General features: G+C 49.3%; 1 protein-coding gene across 9 annotated transcripts in view; it reads right to left on the bottom strand.

Annotated features, from left to right (window-relative positions):
- HDAC4 (histone deacetylase 4) overlaps positions 1-20,460 on the bottom strand; it is a 256,229-nt gene that overhangs the window by 212,464 nt on the left and 23,305 nt on the right. For all 9 annotated transcript variants that reach the window (XM_045558639.1, XM_045558649.1, XM_045558643.1 and 6 more), the window contains exon 2: positions 9,773-10,008. In XM_045558639.1, coding sequence (XP_045414595.1) covers positions 9,773-9,794 — 22 coding nt within the window. In that variant the 5' untranslated portion in view covers positions 9,795-10,008. The remainder of the gene's footprint in view (positions 1-9,772; positions 10,009-20,460) is intronic.

Genomic DNA, 20,460 nt, shown 5'->3' with positions numbered 1-20,460 from the left:
CAGTTTTTCCACAGACAGGAAGCGCAGGGTGGGGTGGGGGAGCGGTGCCGAGCTCTGCGGCCAGGTACCGATCCACAGCTGGGGGTTGGGGACCGCAGCCTATAAACACAACGAGCATCCCAGTCAGTGATTCTCACGCCATTAATGCCGTCAGACCCATGGGGAGTCCAAGGAAACCCCAGCCAAGAACCAGGAAAGTCATGTCTGTGCCCAAGCCAGGGCCACCAGGCCTTGTAACTTGCACCTGCAGAAGCGTGGCAGCCCAGCACGGACACATCGAGGGGCCAGGGACCTGAACCCAAAGCAAGAAGAGAAGAGTGGGACGTGCCCCCAGCCAGGTGCCTTCTCTCCAGCACATCCGGCCCTCCCGCCCCCAGCAGTCACTGGGTGCCGGCCTGGCACTGCCACTCCTTGCCCAGGACACCCCCGGCTCTTCCATGAACCAGCCAGAGGTTCGGCTGTCCCAAGCCAGATGCAGAGCGTCACTCACACGGGACCGCGCAAGCGTGGACACAGCCCCACCCCTTCCCTTTCCAAACCACTATGTGAAACGATGTTTTACAAAACGATCCCAATAACCGGGCAATAATGGAAGGGAATCAAATCACAGAAAGACGTAAAAGCAGAAAGATACCCCGACTGTCCTCAGCGGCTATATAGAGGGGGTGGCCCACCCCAACTCCCGGCCTGCCACCCAAATCCCTATTGGTGCATTTGCCGAAGGAAACTTGGGACAGAGGAAGACCACGGTGGGTCTCGGCACTTCCAGGCCAGGTCCTCTGTCAGTGCAGCTGCCCAGAGAGGCCTCTGCGTCCTTCCAGTCATCAAACCCATTGTACCTGCATGGGTGCAGCAGCAAACACCTCTCCCAAACAGCCTTCAGGGGACACTGACATCTACAGCAGACGTAGAAAAGAACCACCCTCCTAGACTGAATCCCTTTCTGCGAAGACACAGGCTCCCCGGGGCAAAGACCGAACTGAGGAGGACGTCTGTGCCCCTCAGCCCCCAGCCCCGGGTGCCTCCTCTCCAGGGCAGGCCCCTTGTCTGGCCCTCCAGATGCTGCAGACCACGTCAGGGATGAAGGCCACTGACGATCTGGTTCCCTCCTCAGCAGTCACACCCCGGTCCCCGTCACCCAGGAACCTGGGCACACTGGCATTTAACCAGTGGCGGCAGCACCATTAGACGTCTTCAGTGGTGTCCTGACCGCCCGTCCCACCAGCGTCACCACCATTTCCATGGATGACTCGACTGGCAACACTGACAAAGTACCAGGCCCCACAAAAAAATACAATTCCTCATCTCTCTGGTTTGCAGCTAAATCTTCCCAGTGAAAATCTCTGCATTCCATGTCACCAGTTTCCCCTCACACTTTCTCAAATTTTCTAAAATAGCCTTTCATCCACCAGTACCCAAGAAAGAAAAACCTAACCCTGCCTTCCTCCTGCCCCTGATCCTCCCAGTGAGACTAGAACAAAGCAGTGCCAGGGTCAGAAAGGTTCTGAAGGCAACGCCGAGAACCCCTGTGTGTACTGAGGACAGACCCCACATTCTCTCTGAAACCCCAACAACACTGTACAAATCCTGCTGAACCAACAAGTCACTGGGAAACACAGTTGTAAAAAAAAGTCCAATTTCTACAAAAGATTTCCTAGGAATACTCATATATACTTTAAAAAGAATGCAAACTAAACAAAACAGAAGGAACCCTTAGCTCTTCTAACACAAGGTGTCCTCTTGGCTTTTGCACCTGCTGCGGTCTGAATATTGGTGTCCCCCAAACGCATGTGTTGGAACCTAACACGGAATGTGACAGTATTGAGAGGCAGGGCCTTTGGAAAGTGATCAAGTCATGAGGACTCCACCCTCGTGAACAGTGTCCTGATAAAAGAGGCTCAAGTGAGCTCCCTCACCCCTTCCAGCATGTGAGGCTGCAGCAAGAGGCGCCACCTAGAAAGCAGAGAGCCGTCCTCACCAGACACCAAATTGGCTGGTGCCTTGACCTTGGACTTCCCAGCCCCCAGAACTGTGAGCAACAAATTTCTGTTGTTTTTACATTATCTACAGTATTAAAGTATTTTGTTACAGCAGCCTGAATGAACTAAGATAGCACCTAAACAATCAGATCATGTGGGCAATCTTCTAAAAATTGGCCTAAAAATTTGAACTGCCACCAATCACAAAATGTCCTTCAGTAAAAAGGGCTCTGAAGACGATGGCTTAGCGTTAACAAATCCCAACATCTAAAGCGAACACCGAGTCAAAGAGCTAATGTGACCCTCATGAGAATGTGCAGAAGGAAAAACATCCCCTGTTAACAGACATCAAGACACTTAAACCAACTGTACCCAATTCTTTACAAACGTTACTTCAAATGGAACAAAAGGAAATAGATTTAGGTCATCTATGTATTTCATTTTTTAAAAATATTCTTTTTAAATAAGCTTTACTACTACCTTTCGAATGCACATGGTATTAATGAACCTTAGAAAACGGCTGTAACATTGAAAGCTGTTTTCAAGGGAAAATCCCAACAGCTCTAAAACCATGTCTGAGCATGAATCAGCCGGTCCTAAGTCCGGGTCACACGTTCAAGCACGAGCAGGAGAACACTGGGCGGAGACGGAGGAGGGGACGGTCAGGGCTGGGGGGACAAGGTACCCTGGAGTCCCCCGGAATAAGGCCACTGTGGGCACCAGGATGGTGACCCTGACAGACCACCGAGAGCCGACAAGCCCAGCCCCGTCTCAGAGGGAAACAGCCACTCAGGACCCCCAGGTGCGGTTGCCGAAGACCAGGCACATCCCCTCTGTCCCCAAATCGTCAGCGCCTCTCTTCGTGACAGGCAGAATTCATCTTTTCTGTTCCTATTTTCTTTGCTAGGAAGGGGGAAAGGAGGAGGAGCAAACATGGAAATAACGAGGGAAGGTTCCCTTTGCTCACATGCGTCACTCCTTCAAGGCCGCCGTCCCCAACATCGTACGCACGAGGTGGCTGAAAGCAAACCAGTTTAAGAATACAAAGCCACATGTGATTCCAACGAGTTCAGTTATTTGCCTCATTTAAGTTTTGTCCTAATCAGTACAATTTTCCTAAAAGTGTCCATTTTTTACCATGTTCTTATGAACCAAGCAAAGTGAAGGCCACTGAGTGGCAGTGAATGAAAAGTTTCCACCACAATCTCCCAGGTTAACTCGGTCAGCCAGTCGCCCCGTCACCTCCTCCAATCCCAACTTTCTAAGGACTGGCAAAGCGAGCTCAGAGAAAGTTCAGAAAAACACCCAGGAAGCATTGCAAGCAAAGTTCCCTGACAGCAAAACGCAGGCTCCCAGAAACCAGCTGCAGCCCGAGGCCCATGCTGCGAGAGAGAGCACCTGGCCAGGGGGGCCGGAGCCGCCAGGGAGGGGCCCACGATCCTGTCCCTGCAGCTCCTGCGTCCCTTCCGGGAGACAGCCCCCCTTGGCCTAACACATCCCTTCTGGGGGCCCCCGTGCTCTGCCCATTGCTTCACGTGGCTGCACTGCCCTGTCCTGGAGTGGCCACTGCCCCGCCTGCCTGTCCCCGGGGCCCCCCCGACACGTGGGTAGGACCACTTCCTGCAGAGCGCCCAGCATCCCGCCCCCACGGGGCAGAGGACCCATCCCCGTACCAGACTGGCCTCCGATTCACCGCCCAGCCTCCGTCTAGGCACCTGTTGGCAGGAACATTGGTTTCTACACCTACAAGTGGAAATAATGGTGTTCTACGCATGTCACGGGGCTATCCTGCAACACAAACGAGGAAACTGAAAGCGCAGTTCAGAGCAAACGTGCTACGCATTCTGGCCTCTCAAAAGCACAGCAGGGTTGACGTGGAATAAACGAGTAATCAATCTCAATTTATTATTACAGGTTTTAAGCATCCGTGGTCAAAGAGAGCCGGATCTTCAGCGGGGGCGGCTCCGTGCACAGCCCGGCATCTGCACACCTGTCCACGTGCGACCTGCCCCACCGCCCCAATCACCGCCTCTCTGTTCCACCACCACGCGGTGCTCAATGGCTTCTAATGATGGTCGTGCCGAGTTTTCTGTGTCAAACACACACCAGGAGTTCATTCTTAAATTTCAATGTCATTAATCACCCAGCATTCAGCGTCTTAGAACTCAGAAATCTGCATTTCTACAATGGTGGCTTTGAAAACAGGACACAAATGCAAATGCTCCACAAACTGTGTAAGAATTTCAGAGAATTGCCAAAACAAACCATCAATGCTCCATTGACAGCACATTTTCCCAGCTCTTCATAACGATTGAGTATTCGTGATTTTTAAAAGACAAAACACAATTTAAGGATTTAAAAAAAAGTGGGTTGAAAAATAAGTCCTTATGTCTCCATGATTTCCAGAACAAACCTTGGCTGATTAAGAGCCCAGATAATGATGGCGTGGAGAATCCAGGCTGGTGACAATCTGAGAGCTGCAAAAGCCCCGTGCCGGGCGGCGGGGAGGAGGCCTGGAAGGACGCACGCGTCAGACAGGCGGTGCTGCGGTGTCAGGAAGCACGCGAGGGTTTCTGAAACCTCTGGAAGGTGGAAGCTAGCAGGACATGGGGACCAAAGGCATTTCCCATCTCAACACTGGTCGTAACGACTCAGGCACTTCTGTTGCCTAAAATATCTGCCGCTGACATAGAACCCTGCCACTCTCCCTCGTCCCCGGGGCTCAGTCTTGCTGCCGCCTACCCAGAACCGCCAGGGCCGCTGGTCACTGGGGCCAGTTCTTCCCCGGTGTCGCCAGCTGCTCCCAGTCTTCTCAGGGGCGTGGACGCAGGCACTGTGTCCCCACCTGCGCTCCCAGGACCCCCGCCAGCCGGCTGCATCTGCTGCCTGCACCACTGCCCCCCAAGACTCTCGCCCACATGACCCTCAGCCCCGCAGCCCTCACCTCCTGCCCCCAGGGCCTGCTCAGGGTCTGCAACCCACCTGTCACCAGCAGCTCAGCATCCATATCCCTGGTGTAACTGCAGGTCCACAAAATTCATTTTCTCCCTATAAAACTTCGCAATATTCGTGAAACATTCAACCACTACAGAGCATGATTTAAATGCCATAAAGACGTTTATGAGATAATTTCTATATTAAAATGTAATAACCTTGGTGGCCACAGGGCTGACCTGAACAGAGTCAAGATCAAAGCGAGAACAGAGTACCAGCACTGAGGAAAGCCCAGAGCCCCGCTCAGCCCGGCGAGACCGAGAGGAGCCAGACGGTGGGGCGCAGAGAGCAGACTACCCCGCACTCACGAATCCTAAGCCACGTGGACACAGAACCTCAGCTGCTTTCATGCGGACTGGGCACTGGAGACTGAACAGAACGTGAAGAAATCATAGAATGGCCCAAATTAAAACACTGATCTTAAATAGACAAGTTTCCCTCGAAATAGTTATTTTGTTTTTAACTAAATACCATCCACACCTCTCGTGGAGATTCTGGCAGAGATGGACGCTGGAGTTACTGGGTACTGGCCTGCTCCCCCAGTCGTCTATCAAGAGCAACATCTGGGTGACCACAGACGTGCAAATCCGTCACAGGCTCCTTGAGATCGAGAGTGTTTCTCCACAAGACTTTCTCTAGGCAGGAATATTCCAGAAAGGAAGGCAAATTGCACTGGAGGGACAGGACAGTGCTAAACGGGGGCCCAGTGACAATGTCTGGGTTTCCTGCCAGCACCCAAGTTACCAGTGTCCCAGCCACACTCTAATCACAAGGCGAGGTGAGGAACGTCAGTTATTGGAGGAAAACAAAGGAAGGGACATAAAAAGGAGCCGCAGCTTGTCCTGCCAGCAAGCCCCAGGGCTGTCCTCCATGCTCCCGCAGACTCCCACGGGACCCACCCTCCAGGCAGCGGCTCTGCACCCTAATGAACCCCCTGGCCTGCGCGGGCACGTCCCCAACCAGGCGTGGAGCGCAGGCGGGGCAGGCAGCCTGGTACTTCAGAGCCTCTTTTCAAAGAGTTCTTCTAAGCTAAATCAATCCAGGCCTTTCCTCGGGCTGCTCACATCATTAGAAATAGTTACTTAGAGCAATAAAATCCCGACAGTTAAGCAGCTTTGACGTCAGAGAGCAGGGCCTGGCTCTGGCGGCATGCGGGAGAATGGCAATAAAAGCGCAGTGCTCCCTCACCCACCCCGGGCTGAAGAAAAACAGGGAGGGGAAATCACACACGTCAAACAGCAAGGCCACTGTATCTTCGGAGCAAAGCCAAAGTACACCGAGAGTGTGAGAGGGGACCCAGGGCGGCCGGGCTCCACGGGCCTGCGTGCCAGGGAGCCAGGGAACACCGTGGGCGCTGTGGGGAGCGGGGCCAGCGCGGAGGCACCGGCTAGGACATGCTGACACGGCACGGCCCGCAACGCTGAGGCCGCACAGGCCTCCTCTCCCCGGCTGAGGAAAGGGAAGAACGTCCGTGGCCTTGCTGGGACGTTCACACTCAGTCACACTGAGTGACCCGGCACTCGCTGTTCCTCCTCCTCCCCAGATCCACTAAAACCATGACACACACACAAGACTGCGGGGGCACTGACAGGACTGCCACACGGGGTGGACAGGTGCAGCCACTGATGAGACACCTGGAGGACTTTTCTGGGAATGCTAAACGTGAAGGGACCAAACTGACGAGGAAGAGCTCGCCAGCAAGGAGCCCATGCGCCACACGGCGTGGACGGATGGAGGGCACAGGCTCGGATGGTGCCGGGAGACATCAGCCACCTTGGGGGGCCGGGGGGCCCAGGAGCTGGTGCTGCACGTGGCTGCTCGCTGTGTGGGGCACCTCGCTTCTGGGAAGAAGGGAAGATCCCCCGCGGGAGGCGTGAGGGCTTCAGAGAGAAGTGGGGGCACCCAGCAAGCTACAGCCCTGACAGACAACCCCAACAACAGACACGGGCAGACACCGCGGGGCAGCCCTGCCCTCGCCCACTCAGCCTGTCTTCACGGTCTCAGACCCACTGACACACAGAGAACCGGGTTTGGGGGACAAGTGACAAAGCACACGTGATCTGGCACAGGCAGAGCGAGGCCAGGCAGCCCCGTGGCCACAGCAGACGCCTACAGGCCACGTTCTCCACACACAAGGCAAGACCAGCACCCTGCTGTTTATAGTTCAGAGACAAACCTTAGAGAAAAGGGTCTGAAAATGTTAGAGTTAAGTGACGAAAAGATACAATATATGTTAGCCACGGGAAACAAGAGCAGAAACATTTTATGAGACAAAATTAACTTTTGGATAAGGAAACATTAAACAAAGAGAAACAGACTATTTATTTATTTTAGAGATGGGGTCTCACTCTGTCACTCAGGCTGCAGTGCAGCGGCCCGATCATAGCTCACAGCAACCTCAAACACCTGTGCTCACACGATCCTCCTGTCTCAGCCTCCTGAGTAGCTGGGATGACAGACACGCAGCATGCCAGCTAAGTTTTTAATTTTTTGGTGGAGATGGGGTCTTGCTATGTTGGCCAGGTTGGTCTTAAACTCCTGGCTTCAAGTGACAGTCCCACCTCAGCCTCCCAAAGTGCTGGGACTGCAGGCATGAGCCACCACACCCAGCCAAATAGACTGTATCTCAATAAGAGTCCTAGTCTACCAAAAGAAGTCATTAGCTTTTAAGCACTGAAAAAAATACTAAAATATATAAAGCAAAAAATAGTTAACAAGGTAAAAAGAATATTATAAAACTATAATCAAAACAGAAAAATTCACTTTTCCAAGAAACTGAGCAGACAAAAAAATGAGTGATGCGTATAGATTTAAATAACTGGGTTTATACATATGTAAAACATGCAAAGAAAATATATACTCCTATATATATATATATATATATATATATATATATATATATAAAAACATAAAATACATGAATGAGAGAACTTTAAATACAGTAATGATACATACATACAGACTTCTTTAGACCAAAGATACCAAGAAGAGCATATTTTCTCTTCAAATTCCTGGGTAACATGTACAAAATTTGATTATGTCTACACCAGGTCATTCAAAAATATGCACCTCAATGTAAACAGTAATGTGAGTTCAAACAATAGTTTCCCCAGAGCCCGCTGACGGAAAGGAAACGGACTCTCCCCCGCGCTGGGACAGGGTGAATGGAGAAAAATATGCCCCTTGTCCACTGTGGTCAGCGAGGCCAGTGGAGCCGAGGTTTGGGAGCAGCCTGACAGGAAGCCCAGCGGTGTCCGAGTGCACACGCTCACTGGCGCCGCTTCCACTTCCTGGATGTGTGCAGAGGAGAGACTTACAGAGCAGACGGACACACGTACGGCAACCGTTTGGAGCCAATTTGGAGCCGTTATGAATAGTGCTGCAGCCACATAACTGCCGGTTATCAGCTATCAGAAAGAGTAAGTTAGATTCACACATACACCAACATCAGAAGATGCTCGCAACTCATCAAAACAGACAAAACATAAAACACAGAACCCTACAGGTAGAACTGCACCCTACTGAAATGTTCAGACACAACACTGCGTGTTTACACGCGGGAAACAAACACACGCCCACCCGGCAGCAGCCCGCCCCGAGCAGCAGGAGAGAGCTGGGCACACTCAATGTCTGCTTTATACTCTTCCCTCCAAAGTGCTTAATTTTTTCTTACGATGATCATAAACCATTTCTTTATGTCAATCAATAAACAAATAATTTAAGTCAATAAAACTTTCATATCTAAATGAAACCTGGACTCATGCCCTCGGGAGCTCTCAGACAAAGCCAGCCCTGCCCAAGGGAAGGTATGCGAACGTCCTGGGCAGGCCCCGGGGAGTGACCCAGGCCCAGCCTCTGCCTCTGCTCACGAAGCCAGACCAGGGCCAAGACCAACAGAGACTCGGGTGCCTCAAGCAACTGTCCTAGCATCTGTCCCAGGGCCACCATCTTCCCTCTCACATGGATGCAGGACGGAGGCTGAAATCTAAGTGCCCCTAGCGGCCACCATGCACTGCGAGTGGCAGGAGGCCGGGCCACACGTGGACGAGTTCTGCGGGAGGCCCACACCTGTTGGGCAGGACGCTTCAGGCTTTATTACAGTGTATGCAGTGACCTTCCAAGGACACAAGGTGTGAAGTCCTAAATGTGTGTGCCCATGACAATGCTTCCGCAGCTCAGAGCAGGACAAGCTGGTCCCCATCCCATTCAGCCACCACTTACCAGCTCTGGGACCTCACACAAGTTGCTTCTTCCCTCCACCTCTGAGATTAGCTGGGGCTGTTGTGAAGACTAAATGCTTGTAAAATGCTTAGCACGACACCCAATAAAAAGTACCACAACACCAGGAGCTACCGCCGCGGCCATCGCCTGTGCGTGGGAACATACCCGTCTTCCCAGAGCCAGACTAGGACCCGTCGCAGGGGCTCGCACCCCCACGCCACCCCCACAGTAAGGAACAAAGACAGTGGGCAGGAAATTAACTCTCCACATCACAAGGGGACCTCGAAACGCCACCCTTGCTAAGGAGCAATTCTTTTCTCCTGCCACCCGAGAACCGTGAGCGCCACCAGTCGGCCTGCGAATCAGGGCCGAGGACTTTACCCCGATCCTCCGGGGCTTTGTCACTTCTTCCTTCACTTAGATGAAGAATGAACCACCCACTTTGCACGTGGCGCTGTCATATGCGAACAGTGCCCATAATCGAGAAAAACAAACATCTAAAATCCAGAGAGCGCGCTGCCGCCACCAGAAACGCGTCTCGCTAACCAAGCCCGGCTGTGGCGGAGCGAGGGCCTCACCTGGATGGCTTTGGGAGCTCATCGCAGCAGCCTCTGCACCCGGAAGCAGCTCGAAGTGGCTCAAAGTCTCCACGCGAACAGCTCCAAAGAGCCCCGGGCTTCCAGCAACACATACAAGGACGGAAACGGGCAGGCTGGGTCACAACCGCGTCAACTCCGAGTCTTACTGGCAAGGTCCTGAGAACCAAGTAATCCAAAAGGAAGGCAGAGTCTTCAACCGGCTTCCCAAGATGAACCTGCGTGGTCAGAAACAGAAAAGAGACGCAGTTACGATGGGGACGTCTGTATCTGGAGAGCAGTATCGAACTGAGGGAGCAAGGATGCAGCTTTTCACTTGTTTTTACCCGGGCTGGATAAAACGATCCATGCGGAGTCATCTCTACAAATACGAACCAGTTGGGATTTTTGTTAGTAAATCATGTATATGTGTAGAAATGTCTCCGGAGAGCCGGGTCTCCCAACCTCAGCACGGCGGACGTTGGGGATGGGTATCTAGTTGTGGGGTTTAGGGGGGCTGCCCCACACGTTATACTTATCCCTGGCCCCCCAAGTCATGACTACAAATGTCTCCAGAGAGTGAGCAGTGTCCCCTGGGGGCCAAAATCACCCCCTGGTTGAAAATCTCTCATCTAGACGCACCTTTCTCACCCCTCCCAGAAGTTTCCTCATCATCGGGCTTTGGAGAGGAAGCAACAGACTATATTCTAATATGATTTTTTTCTAAATTACACTATCTTGTGAAATAAACAGAAAACTCACTCAGCCCGTGACCACCACACACTGTCATTGCTGCCCCTGTCCCCAGCCCATGCACACAGACATCCATGTCCAGTCTCTGTATAGTCACAGACCTCAACGTTACATTCAGCTTTCCTTACTTAACATTACGCCTTAATAGGTCCCCACGTTTCTGTCTTCATATTTTCTCAGGTTTTTTTAATTTTCTGGTTATAACAGCAATGCTTGCTCGTCACAGGAGTGTGTTTAAAAAGCTGTCACACAGAGGTGAGCGCTTGGTCGTATTCTGGTGCTTCCTTGCGGCTGTTTGACACTGCCTTTGCCCACGCAAACTGCCTGCCAAGCAGCTGTCTGTCCGGCGCTGCTTGTGACATTACAGCCAGGTATCTTCCAGTGTCATTAGCACCTGGCAGGCATCACTCTGAAGGGCTGTTCCCTATTCCACGTGTGACAGCTGCCCACCCCCGACCCCCACCATGTCAAGACGAGGTTCTGAGCCTGCTGCGGGGCACTGCCCGCGACCGAGGGGCGGAACGGACACCAGCTGGGCTCACCGGATGCTTCTCCAGTTAACCCAGACACTAAATGGAAGAGCCCAGCAGGGACAGGTCCGGGAACTCCTGCCAGTGAGACTCCCTGACCCATCCTGGCCGAGTGCTCTTGGAGGCTTCTGTGTTCATCTCTCCAACAGCGTAACAAATTCCTTCTCCTGATTAGTCTAGAATTTTTTCCCAGTTGCTTATAACTGAAGAACCTGAATCAATTCATCACGTAAAGGATCACCCCCTATGCTGGATACTTAGGTGGTTTCCATTTTATGTTACTATTTACAACTCTGTGATTAATATCTTTATGACAAATGTTCTGTGTTTGGTTATTTCCTTAGAAAGCACAGTGACTTATTTATCTTCAGGTTCAGAGGTTCAGAATCTTTATTCATCTCTTGGTCAGAAGGAAACATCGTTTCTTGAAAGGAATATAGACGGTATACTTTGCAAACCCTTGCGAATCTCACATGGCTCTGTACCCTTCACCCAAACACCACACCTTGGCTGGGTATAAAAGTCTTAGGTCACAAACATTCCCCCTCAAAATCTTTACAGGTTGGGCCACCCTCACCCGACATCGTGGAGAATTCCAAGTCCAATGTAACCGTAGTTCCTCTCCAGGTAAAACCTTGGAGGTGAAGTTTTGATGTTGCTGTCGCCATCTTCTTCTGCCTGGTTCTGCTAGCATTTTTCTTCTTTATCCCCGACATTCAAAAATGTTGTCAGAGGTGTATAAGTAGGAGTCTCTGTATTTACTTTGCTCAAAACATGACCCTTTCAATACGCACAGGTCTTCCTTCTACGCAGGAAAATGCTCTTCAATTACGTCTTTGATTACACTTTTTGTTGGGCTTGTTCTGGCTTCTTCGGAGATTCCGACGCTGTGTGGCTGGACTCCCCCGGTGGACCTGGCCTCTCTCCACGGACACCTCTGTTGTTTATTCTGCTCTCCCAGGCAGCCTCTCCGGCATGTTCCCCATCACTGCCGACGCTTTCCACATACCAGTTTGACTCTTTATGGCTTCTAAGACAGATTTTAATTAAGCCTGAAACTCTTTGTTCTCGACCACTGCCCTTCACAGCTCAGGACCCTCTGCCCGCTGTGCGCAGCCAGGTCTCCTCTAGCCAAAGGCTTCCGAAAAGAACTTGCCCTGATTTAGATCGTGAATCGTTCTCAGAGGTACATTCTTCTGCATTTCAGGGTATTCCCTCTTCCCCACATTCTGGGATACCTTTTTTGACAGGTCCCATGGTTTGTTTATCTGTTTATTGATATTCAAATAAGAACGGCTCGAGTCCAGACCTGAAGTTTGCCAAGAGGCTGTGTGAACTCACTCCTACCCCGCTCTGTGTTCACATTAATCCTGATTAAACACGCTTCTCAGAGCCGCAGCTCTGGCAAGGTGACACGCACGGTCCCAGCCAAGTGCCCCGTGTCTAGCAGGCTCTCGACTAACGCAGCGCTGCCAAACGGAGACGGACTCTTCTCCCAGCTGCAGATCAAACGAACACTGGCGTTTCCACTACAGTACAGTGTACGCATTCCAGAAAAACCTCCCTCTCTGCAAAACTGTATACTAAAAATACCAGGGCTTATTACAAAATAAAGCTGGAGCAGACTATTCCAAACTGCGATTTCATAACCAGGGCAGTACAAAAATCAATAATAACTCTAAGAGAAACACTACCATAGTTTTAAAAAACACACATTATATTTCTAATAAATGATAAGCCCAGTAGACGCAGAATTTTATCTTTAAAATAGAAAGTGCCAGCAGTTTGATGGAAGGACAAAAGAAAGAACTGAAGCTTCGAAGTTACAGAATCAGGGACCCCTAAACCTAACGTATCAAGCTGTCTGAGCACCCCAATTAAAGGGCAGAGGTTGTCAGCATGGACAACAGCAAGACCCCACCTCGCCACCCAAGGCAGGACTGAAACGGGCCGGAGAGAGGGGTCGCGTGTCTGATAGCACAAAAATCCACCTTTCCCAAGCACCACAGACCCCACTACATGCTCCTGACACGGCACCCATTTTAAGTTACCCTTAAAATAAATATATTGATTAAAAGTAAAGATGGAAAAAGGTATGTCATGCAAACACTGAAGAGAGCTGTAATGGTTATATTAGTACGAGATGAAGCAAATGTTAAAGAACAAATATCACCAGACACGCCGAAGGCCACTTCGCTATGACAGAGCGGTCAGCTCAGCAGGACGGCACAGCGTCTGAAACACTCACGCATCAGGTGATGCAGCTTCACACCTGACGCAGAAGGTAATACGAATGTCAGGAGAACTGGACAAATCTACAATTAGACTGGGAATTCGCAACACCCTACTCTTAAATAATTGTTAGAACAAGTAGACAGAAAATTAGTAAGAACAGAGGAGACTTGAACACCACTCAGCTTGACCAAAATGACATTTATAGACACTGCAAACAGCAGCAGAATATCCATTCTCCACATTCCTTGTTAACACACAGGACATTTACCAAGATAGGGCATCTCTGGGGCCATAAAACAAATCTCAGTAAATCTGAAAGGACTCAAGTCAAGTCACACAAAATATGTTCTCTGACAAAACTGAAATTAAATTGGAAATCAATAACAAATATATTTGAAAAACCCCAAATATTTACAAACTAAATAACATACTTCGTGAGCCAATGAAGAAATTTAAAACAGAAATTAGAAAGTATTTTGAAATGAATGAGCATAAAAACATACCAAAATCTACAGTGCTCAGGAGATTTACAGCACCAAATGCCTACATTCGAAAAGGCCTCAATTCAATCACCTTAGGTATCACTTTAAGAAACTAGAAAAAGAACAAATGAACCCCAACATAAGCAGAAAAAAAGATAATAACAGAGAGCAGAAATCAATGAAGTAGAAAAGAGAAGAATCAATGAAACTGAGGCCGGGCGCGGTGGCTCACGCCTGTAATCCTAGCACCCTGGGAGGCCGAGGCGGGAGGATCTTTGAGCTCAGGAGTTCGAGACCAGCCTGAGCAAGAGCGAGACCCCGTCTCTACTAAAAATAGAAAGAAATATATGGACAGCTAAAAATATATATATATAAAAAATTAGCCGGGCATGGTGGCGCAGGCCTGTAGTCCCAGCTACCCAGGAGGCTGAGGCAGTAGGATTGCTTGAGCCCAGGAGTTTGAGGTTGCTGTGAGCTAGGCTGATGCCATGGCACTCATTCTAGCCTGAGCAACAGAGTGAGACTCTGTCTCAAAAAAAAAAAAAAAAAAATGAAACTGAAAGCTGATTCTTTGAGGCAACAGAATTAGTAAACCTCCAGCCAGGTTGATCAAGAGAAACAGAGAAGACACAAGTGAATGGTCCGACAGTGACAGAATGAACTACAGACCATGCAGATATTAAAAGGCAATACGGAACGTTATGCACAGTTTTTGCCAATAAATTTGACAACTTAGACGGAATAAGCAAATGTCTTGAAAGACCCAAACTACCACAGCCTGCTCAGGAAGAGGGAGACCAGTCCGTGCACGTCACTCGGCTCCTGGGCCCGCCGTGTCCGAGACACTGGCCGCAGTGAGGTTTGCCTAATGGTCACAGCAACGTCCCTCCTTTCTTCTGCATCTATTAAGCAGAATCCCACTGCAAGGATGAGCTCTCCCTGCTCCATCTTTCTGTTTAATCCATTATTTATTTATGTTAGTCTGGACTCTCGGAGGCTTATTTCACCCTCGTGCTGCTCATCCAGTGCTACCACCATTCATTTTGCTGCTACAGCTCTGGCCACTGGGCGCTCCTTTAGGTCAGATTCTGTGTTTTGCTGCCAAGCCTCCACCCTAGTCATTTTTTTTTCTTTCTTCCTTTTTTTTCCTTTTTTTTTTTTTGGTTTAGAGCACTTGATTACTTTCTGATTCTATAAGATGTCCCTGTCACAGCCCTGGAATGAGTCACGAGACCACTTCTCCGAGGAGCCCTACCTCCTTTCGCGGGACTGTGCTCAGCCCCAGGACCCGGGTGTCAGACGCGCTCCCTGTGGCTGGGCACCACTGTGCAGGTCCCTCCCCGCGGGCACCGGCTCACCCACACTTCCATGTTTCTGCACAGGTTCGCGCTGTAACAACCATGGATTTATCACTGACAGCTCCGATTCCAACACCACCAGCCTTATTTCTCCAACAGTGAGAAACCTGGTTCCTATTATCTACAATATATTTACTTCTTTGTTCACTTATCGTACACACAAAGTAGTTTCAGAATTGCTCACTCCTACACGTGAGAAGCACATTCACGACAAGACCACAGCATCTACATCCAACCGGTTTTGTCCTCAGCCTGACAACACCCCGTCACGATACCGTCCCCCAGCGTCACTCAGGTGAGTCTGGGCTTCCACAACCACCCAGGGATTATGTGTCTATAACAGAGCTGGATTCGCTGGGGAGTGTTTTTGTTCCATTTTGCGTCCCTCCCCCACATCCTGGTTGGTTTTAATGGTTAACTTTCTGGATACGAGAAAAGAAAGAAATACAAACATTTTAAGTGAAAAAAATGTGTTCGCACTGATATTCGGAATTTAAGATTTACAGATTTTTGATGTAAATTTCTACTGCTTAAGACAGAAAGATTTCGTATCATGACAACTTCGCACGCACACAAAGTGAGAGAACAGTGCCGTGGGCCGTGGCAATTCAGCAGCACCAGCGTCCTGCCATTCTTGTGTCATCTGTATCTCTTATGCACATTGAAATGCCCAAAATTTAACTGTACCATTTTGTAAATGGGAGCAGCTACGTAACTCTATCACTACATGCGTTTTTTCTTACTTTTAAATGCATTGCCAAGTTAGTGAGAAACACCTCTGACATAACGTAATCAGAACCGAGTTCTGTTATAACCAAGAGGGCTTTCTGGAATACTTGGTCCTCCGTGCAGAGAGAGGCAGAAGCGTGTCCCCAGCACTCCTTGGTGGCCTGAGCCCCACCCGCCCGCTCTGGGCCCAGGCTGGTGCTGTCATCGTGGCCTCTCACAGGCCCCACCCTGGATTCCCTTCCACTTGGTCACACTCTCAGCCTCCAGGGCTCCATTTTAGCCAGAAACAGCCATTGCCTGGTGCCTCTAGCCAGGGCCGCTCGGAGCAGGCCGCCAGGGCCCACGGCCTCCCCAGGGAAAGCCAGTGGGGGCTGGGAGTTAGAGAAGCAGGAGACTGGGAGAAGGTGGAAAACAGATCAGAAACGAGAAGGCCAAAGACCCAATTCTAGAACCTGACGGGCAGAAACGCAATGCCCATGGTCTGTGAACCTTCTTTCTAGAAACGGACTGGAACGCAGAGCACTTGAGCAAGGGAAGTGAGGACGCGGGCTCTGGAAGGCAGCCACGCCAGGCCCAAGGTGCACCCACTGGGGTTCGCGGTCGCGACGACAGAAATGGACTCCGGGGACTCTAGGCAGGCAGAGCCACCCCCGGGAGGAAACGGACAGCTGGTAAGGCAGCTAGGGGGGTCTGCGGGCAGGACGCAGGGGACAGTCCCTTCAGAACACTTTGTCCAAGTTCATAGCCCAAGGAGACCACGTCCGATGGCCTGTGCAGGGCAGGACACCTTGACTGGCAGCCCCACCAAGTAAGTCCTGTGGGAAAGGGGGCTGTTCCCCAAAGGGAAGCTGAGGCTCCACCACCTGGAGAGGACAGAGGACCAGAGGGCTTTCTCCCCTGCAGCATGCCCCTGCAGAGACCACACCTGATCATGCTGGCACGGCACCCCTGAAACTCCGCTTCTGCGTCCTTCAGAGCTCTGTCCTTCTTCTGATATTTTATTACACGCTGACACCATACAGTAATGTATGTTGTCATTATCCGCCAGCCCCGGCTGGAACGCAGCCTCCTGCTCATCCCGAGCACGCAGCACACAGCAAGCACCCAACAAAAACGTGAACTAAATTAACTTTTTAAAAATTTTCCTAAATCCACCTCAGAAGCCACTACAGCAGAGCTGAGGTTGAAAGCAAATTCCAAAAGAAACAGTTCTCTGCCTTTCAGAGGTTATAGGAAAAAAGTTTTAAGGATCTAATATCAAAGATCCCAGGCATTCAAAAGTTTGTGGGACTTCAAGCCTCAGGATCCCCAATGCCTCAGAGAACCTACAGACAGCCATGACGAGAAAACTAAAGCCACAGGTAACTCACAGAACCTCTCAAGCCCTCAGACTATCAGGTGGAAAATAAAGAACTCACACACCTTCACGAAGACTGTGAGACAGAGGAAATTAACCAAAGAGCTAAGAGCAAACAATTTCATAGCTGAGAACTGAAACCCCTCCCAAAGAAAGCAGCACTAGCTCAATCCCACAGGGAAAGCAAAACCTGTTCTGTTTCATCTCAGATGAGAACCCGTCCATACGGTGGTCTGACCTGTTTAGCCTTCTTTCCCCTCCTTCTCCTGGTCCCACCAACGTCTCTTTGGGGCGGGGTCTCTCAACAACACCCTGCAACACTCACAAAATAAAAACATGCTAGGAATTTAATGGCTTAATAAAATAAAATTCAAGCATGATATAGTTTCTTTTATCTTGATGTAAATGCCTAATGACACTTTAATAACTGGATTAGATAACTAAGATTATCACTTTTCTAAGAAAACACATGGAAAGCACATGGTACGAAGATCTCAAGAATTATAGTTTAAGGTTTCTGAAACCTATTCACGAAGAACATTTGAAATATATATCTGCACCTCTCCAGCTAAGGAATATGCTTCTGATAAATAATAGGCAATGCTGAACACACGACTTTCCAACGCCACTGCTTTTATGACTGTATTTTTCCTAACTCGCCACCTAAACTGCAAGTCCACGTTCGGGTGGGCAGCAGAGGGATCTGTGACTGGTTCCCAAGCACCTTGGGAAGACGGGCCTGGTCACCACTAACGGGTGTCTCTGACACGGGCCGTATGTTTACACAAAGACATCTCCTTCTTTATTTTCATTTCTGCTCCATACAGAATGAACGAAACCAAATGCGTCACTACAGCTTAAGTGTGGGCTAACATTTCCTTCGCCAAACATTTTGAATCTAGGGTTACCTATGGCTCTTCCCTCATGCAGCTTGGAAATTTTGAAATTTTAGTTGACTTAATTTCATGGAATAAGCCATAAACCTTCCAAAGAGCAAAAGTCTTAGAAGCTATAAATCCTTAAGAGAACGTTCGTTTTAAAGCCTTATTAAGCTAAGACACGGAATGTGGCAGAGCAAGGGGGGCATGTTTTGCCCCTCACCTCAACCCCGCACCCATCACACCCGCAGAGTGACCAGGGCCCAGAGCCTGCACGGCTCCTTGCAGGCCCAGGTCGGGGAACAGCAGGCTGCAGAATGAACACAAAACAGCCAGGATCACACACGGAGGAGCAGCCCCGGCTCCCCAGGGCAGAGCAACAAATGTGAATCCCCTGCGCCAGGTACCAGAGTGCTATTCCCTGAACAAGGCATCAGATCAGGACACCCACTCTCACCACCACCACTCAACACTGCACCTGAGATCCTAGCCAGGGCAGTAAGGCAAGAAAAAAAAAAAAAAAAAGCAAAAAGATTAGAAAGGAAAATGTCACCATTCAGATGGTAAACTGTATACACAGAAACCCTAAAACAATCTATCAATAACTATTAAAATTCCTAGATGAATTTAACAAGATCACTGGATATATGGTCAATGTACCAAAATCAAAATCTATTGTATTTCTATATACCAGCAACAAATAGAAAATAAACTTTGGAAAAAAATACCATTTATGATAGCATCCAATATCAGCAAATATCTAGGACTAAACCCATCAAAAGATATATAGGAACTTTATGGAGAAAACTATAAAACATCATAAGTAAAATTACAGATCTCAATTAAATGGACGAATATACTATGTATATGGCTTAGAAGACCCAATATGGTTAAGATGTCAGTGTTCCCCCAAATTAATCAGTAGTCAATGCAATCTCAATCAAAATCCCAGGAGAATTGTTTTTGAAAACTGACAAGTTAATTTTACATTTTACACGGAAGCACGAAAGACCTAGAATAACAACACTAAACAAAAATAAGCCTGAGGGACTTACGCTGCCAAATATCAAGATTTATTATAAACCTACATAACTGAGATGTAAGACAGGGCAAGTAAACCATGGAGCAGAACATGCTAGAATAAGACCAACACAAATACAGTCAGTCACCTGAGTATAGCAAAGTTTCCCCACCGAATCAGTACGGAAAAGGGGTCTTCTTCAACAGACAGTCCATGGTCAACTGCTGCATCGTGCTAAAAGAACGAACCATGACCCACACAGCACGCCCTTGTGAAAATTATCCTGAGCTGGATCACAGACCTAAACGTTTAAGGCAAAGCAACAAAGCCTCACCCAAACACAACAAAGGGAAACACCTTCAGGTAGGCATAGATAAGTTAAATGGAAGGAAAACAAAGCACTGACCATAAAATGGAGGAAAAATGATAAAATGTACTGCACTAAAATTAAGAACTTCAGTTTATCAAAAGATGCAGTAGAGGAGTGAAAAGGCAGCTCACAGAGCAGAAGGGAGTCTGCCACACGTACACCCACCAATATATAAATAATCCTTACAAATCATTAAGAAAAAGGCAGACAACCCACACACAAAAAAAGTGCAAACGATATGAACAGGTCCTTCATAAAACAGGATTCCAGGTGGTCAGTCAACAAGTACATAGCTGCTTAGCATCTGTGATCACAGGGAAATGCAAATTAAAACCACAATGGGACACTACACACCCACCAAAATGGCTAAAATTTAAAAGCAAAGTACCAAGTGTTGGCGAGGATATGGACAGCTGAAGTCTCACACCGAGCCCTGGGAGTGTGAATGACACGAGCTCTATGGAAAACCCTTGGTTATACGTGCTAAAGCTGGAAAAACACCAGCAATGCCACCTCAGGTACGCACCCCACAGAAAGCCAGACATTTGCTCGCCAAAGCCGTCTGCAAGAAAGACACAGCAGCATTCTCCGTGACGGTCAGAAACTGGAATCTCCCCAGTGCCCATCAACCGTCCAATGAGTTGACAATGACAGAGTCCTGTCACACAATACTGCACAGCAAACTGCACACACAACGCTGGGAAGAAGCGACACGCACAGTGAACACTGTGGGACTCCGCGGATACACAACTTGACAACAGGTAAAACCCATCTGCGGTGCAGAAGTTAAGAGGTTCCCTCGGGAGCGCAGCGGGGGGTGACCAGGAGCGGGGAGGCGTGTGGAGCACTGGGACATCTGTCTCTTTACTGCGGCACTTCACCGTCCGAATACTCCGTGCTGTGTAATTTCCTATGTTGGTGACACTCGCATAACAACCGGCGGGTGACGACCAATGACGCAAAGACCATCCTGCTCCA

Source organism: Lemur catta, chromosome 8, assembly GCF_020740605.2.
Source record: "Lemur catta isolate mLemCat1 chromosome 8, mLemCat1.pri, whole genome shotgun sequence".
Lineage (NCBI taxonomy): Eukaryota > Metazoa > Chordata > Mammalia > Primates > Lemuridae > Lemur > Lemur catta.
The sequence above is the reverse complement of the archived record's forward strand: the minus strand, read 5'-3'. Positions and strand labels throughout refer to the sequence as shown.